Genomic DNA, 3,054 nt, shown 5'->3' with positions numbered 1-3,054 from the left:
GCTGTAAAGCTGCTTTGCAACGATTTGTATCGTGAAAAGCGCTATACAAATAAACTTGAATTGAATTGTTCATGAATAATAGAATTATATTTTGTTAATGATAACATTATTAATGATTCATTTCCTGTTTCTGTCAGGTCTGAGAAAGATCGGTATAGATGATCCTGTCATGTTCCTGATCTCTGGCTGGGAGCTCAACAAGTATGACATAAATCTGCTGCAAGAAAGAATGGAGAAAGACCTTCCACAGCATAAAAAGCATGTGCTGATGTTGGCTTTGCCAAATATCACACTAAAAATTAATGAGAAAAAGAAGGAAGTTCTAGAAAAAAACATTAAAAGAGTAGCCTTCCTGTCTGCTTGTGTGGCGGCTGTTCCAATTCCCTGTCTTTCGCTGACTGTGGATTTAGCTATCATAGCATTTGAGATAGATAGATACTGCAAAGCCTTTGGTCTTGATAGGAAATCTCTGCAGCAGCTCTGTGAAAGGTCAGGGAAGACCTTAGAGACTCTAGAGAGTCTGTTGGAATCTGTTTGGCATAAAGGAATATGCACAAGTTCTCTCTCAGTATTACTGAATGAGTCAACCCTTCTGGTAACAGAAGAGGCTGTTGAGTCTGTTCTTAGGGTTGTGCCTGTTTTAGGCTCTGTAGGGGCAGGAGCACTGTCCTTTTGGACTTTGTCAAGGATGCTGAAGAATGCTCTGAATGACATAGCAGAAGATGCCAGGAATGTGCTAATGGCTGTACTGGATACTGAAGTATAAGCAGATTTAATGTACCAGCATGTTTAACTTAGAGTATGTGAGGTATTCAAGTTTAATTATTTCAGAAAGAGCACAATAGTTTTTGTTTTGTAACACTGTTTTTTTTTTAAATCTAATAGATTAATCGTTTTACCAATGAAATGTTTTAACTGTTAAATAGTAATCGTAAAGCTTGTTAAAAATCTAAGGTTGAAAGGTTAAAAAAGTAAAGGCAAAGAGCAGCTTAGTTGATTATTTAAAATTTTATTTTGGGAAATTGGATGTGTTTCTGTTTACTTTCCTTTGATTATTGATTTTTCCTGACATGTTTCTGTCATGATGCTCACACAAACTACACAGCTGGGATGTTGTTGTTAGGCCTGGGGTAGTCATAAATTTAGCCATATATGTTTTTGAATTTTGTAATTTTCTTTTGGTGTTATTTAACAGCTCACTGTTAGAGATATATTGGTATTATTGTTCTGTCCTCATTAAAGAAACTGTGTAAATGTAGATTTTTTAAAATAGGGATATGGAGTATTGCTTTCTTTTTCTTTCTTTTTTTTACATTTTCTGGATTCTTTCTATAATGTTTATATCTTTATTTTGCATTTACAGGATACAATAATTCTGCACTGCGTGTGAACTGTATATGATTGTAATGATTGATTGTAATCAGATGAGGCACATTAATGATTTACTTAATGACTTTTTCCATACTTACAGAATGATAATAACAGTAACTATTTGTGTCCAATTTTCAAGTTCTAAATTTACAGCTAGAGGAGAATATTAATTAATTTCAATACTATATATCTTCTTCTAATCTCATGCTTTAAAAATTAAACATGTTTAGCTTTATCTGACTCGTGTTATATGAAAATGTGTATGTAAAAAGCAAACGGTAAGGGGAAGTTAAAGGTGACATATTACGCCCTTTTTTACAATATGTAATATAAGTCTCTGGTGTCCCCAGAATATGTCTGTGAAGTTTCAGCTCAAAATACTCCACAGATCATTTCTTATATAATTTTGAAAATGCCTATTTTGAGTGGAAGCTGCATGCTGTTTTTCGGGCCTGTCTCTTTAAATGCAAATGAGCTGCTGCTCCCCGCCCCTGTTTTGGTTCTGATTGTCATGTTAATCGCGCTGAAATCATGCATTTTAAACCATATGAGTTTAAACTTTCTGAGAGCACACATCCAAAGCACACGGACAGAAAGCGGCTGTACTAAACTAAGTTCTCATTCACACACAAGTTTACGTTAAAAACACACACAAGTTACAAAAACAGTCGGTTATGTCTGGGAAGGTAAACTGCTGGGAAATAAAATGCATGTTAATTTTAGATCTGTGTGGCAGCAGCAATATACAGTAAATCAATCAATAAATGCACTGCTCTGTTGTCTGCTCTGAGGCTGGGACTCTAAACAGTGTTCTGTGCTCATCTGTGCAGCCAATGACAGAACAGTTAACGTGTTTTGTTTAAACTTTCGCCATGGCATTAGAGCTGGTACACTGTTGTGCTTGCAGGATCAAAATGCGTCATTAGTGATGGGTCGTTCTTGAACGATTCGTTCATTTTGAACGAATCTTTAATATGACTCGGGAAGAACGAGTCGTCCCGGGGAGTGATTCGTTCAGTCTAGAGTCTTCGGGTTTGAGTCATTCGTTCATCACGTGACAGCCCCATAAGCTTAACGTATGCAGTCTTGAGCCGGAAAGAGACTTAATAATAATAACCAACTCTTTATTACCTTTGTTACAACATTCAGTGTTATGGAAAGGACCATCATGACAGAAATTCACACATTTATAAACTGTAATGATTAAAAAGCTACAATTTGAGACCAGAAACGCATCACGTAACTAAGAGTAAATAATAATTATAATAATGATACTACTACTACTAATAATAATAATAATAATAATTATGCACCAGTTTGTAAGCAAGCTTGTAAATTAACTAATTTCTATATCCAATGCTGTCACGTGACAAAAGAACGAACGATTCGAAAGACTCGAGAGATGAACTAATCAATTCTCTTTCCGGCTCAGACTGCATTGGTTAAAGCGTATGGGGCTGTCACGTGATGAACGAACGACTCAAACCCGAACCCGAAGACTTGTCAGGTAAGAGGTGAGGTGAGCTAATCATAGACTGAAGACCCAGGTAAACAATGAATTCATCTTTTCTGTTTCTTATAACATTATAGTTTTGTATTGTTTGTAGTGTGATCAACGTTTGCGTAAGTAGTAGACGTGTTAGGGAAGTAACACATAACATTTTAATTATATTTTGCTAAAAT

General features: G+C 35.6%; 1 protein-coding gene across 1 annotated transcript in view; it reads left to right on the top strand.

Annotated features, from left to right (window-relative positions):
* LOC107665082 (interferon-inducible GTPase 5-like) overlaps positions 1–766 on the top strand; it is a 13,861-nt gene extending 13,095 nt beyond the window's left edge. Inside the window, exon 3 of the mRNA XM_016455835.1 lies at positions 138–766. Within this exon, the coding sequence (XP_016311321.1) occupies positions 138–766 (629 nt within the window). The remainder of the gene's footprint in view (positions 1–137) is intronic.
* The last annotated feature ends 2,288 nt before the right edge of the window (positions 767–3,054 follow it).

This window comes from Sinocyclocheilus anshuiensis, unplaced genomic scaffold, assembly GCF_001515605.1.
Source record: "Sinocyclocheilus anshuiensis isolate Anshui unplaced genomic scaffold, SAMN03320099.WGS_v1.1 scaffold439, whole genome shotgun sequence".
NCBI classification, from domain to species: domain Eukaryota; kingdom Metazoa; phylum Chordata; class Actinopteri; order Cypriniformes; family Cyprinidae; genus Sinocyclocheilus; species Sinocyclocheilus anshuiensis.
This window is presented reverse-complemented; position numbering and strand designations above follow the sequence as displayed.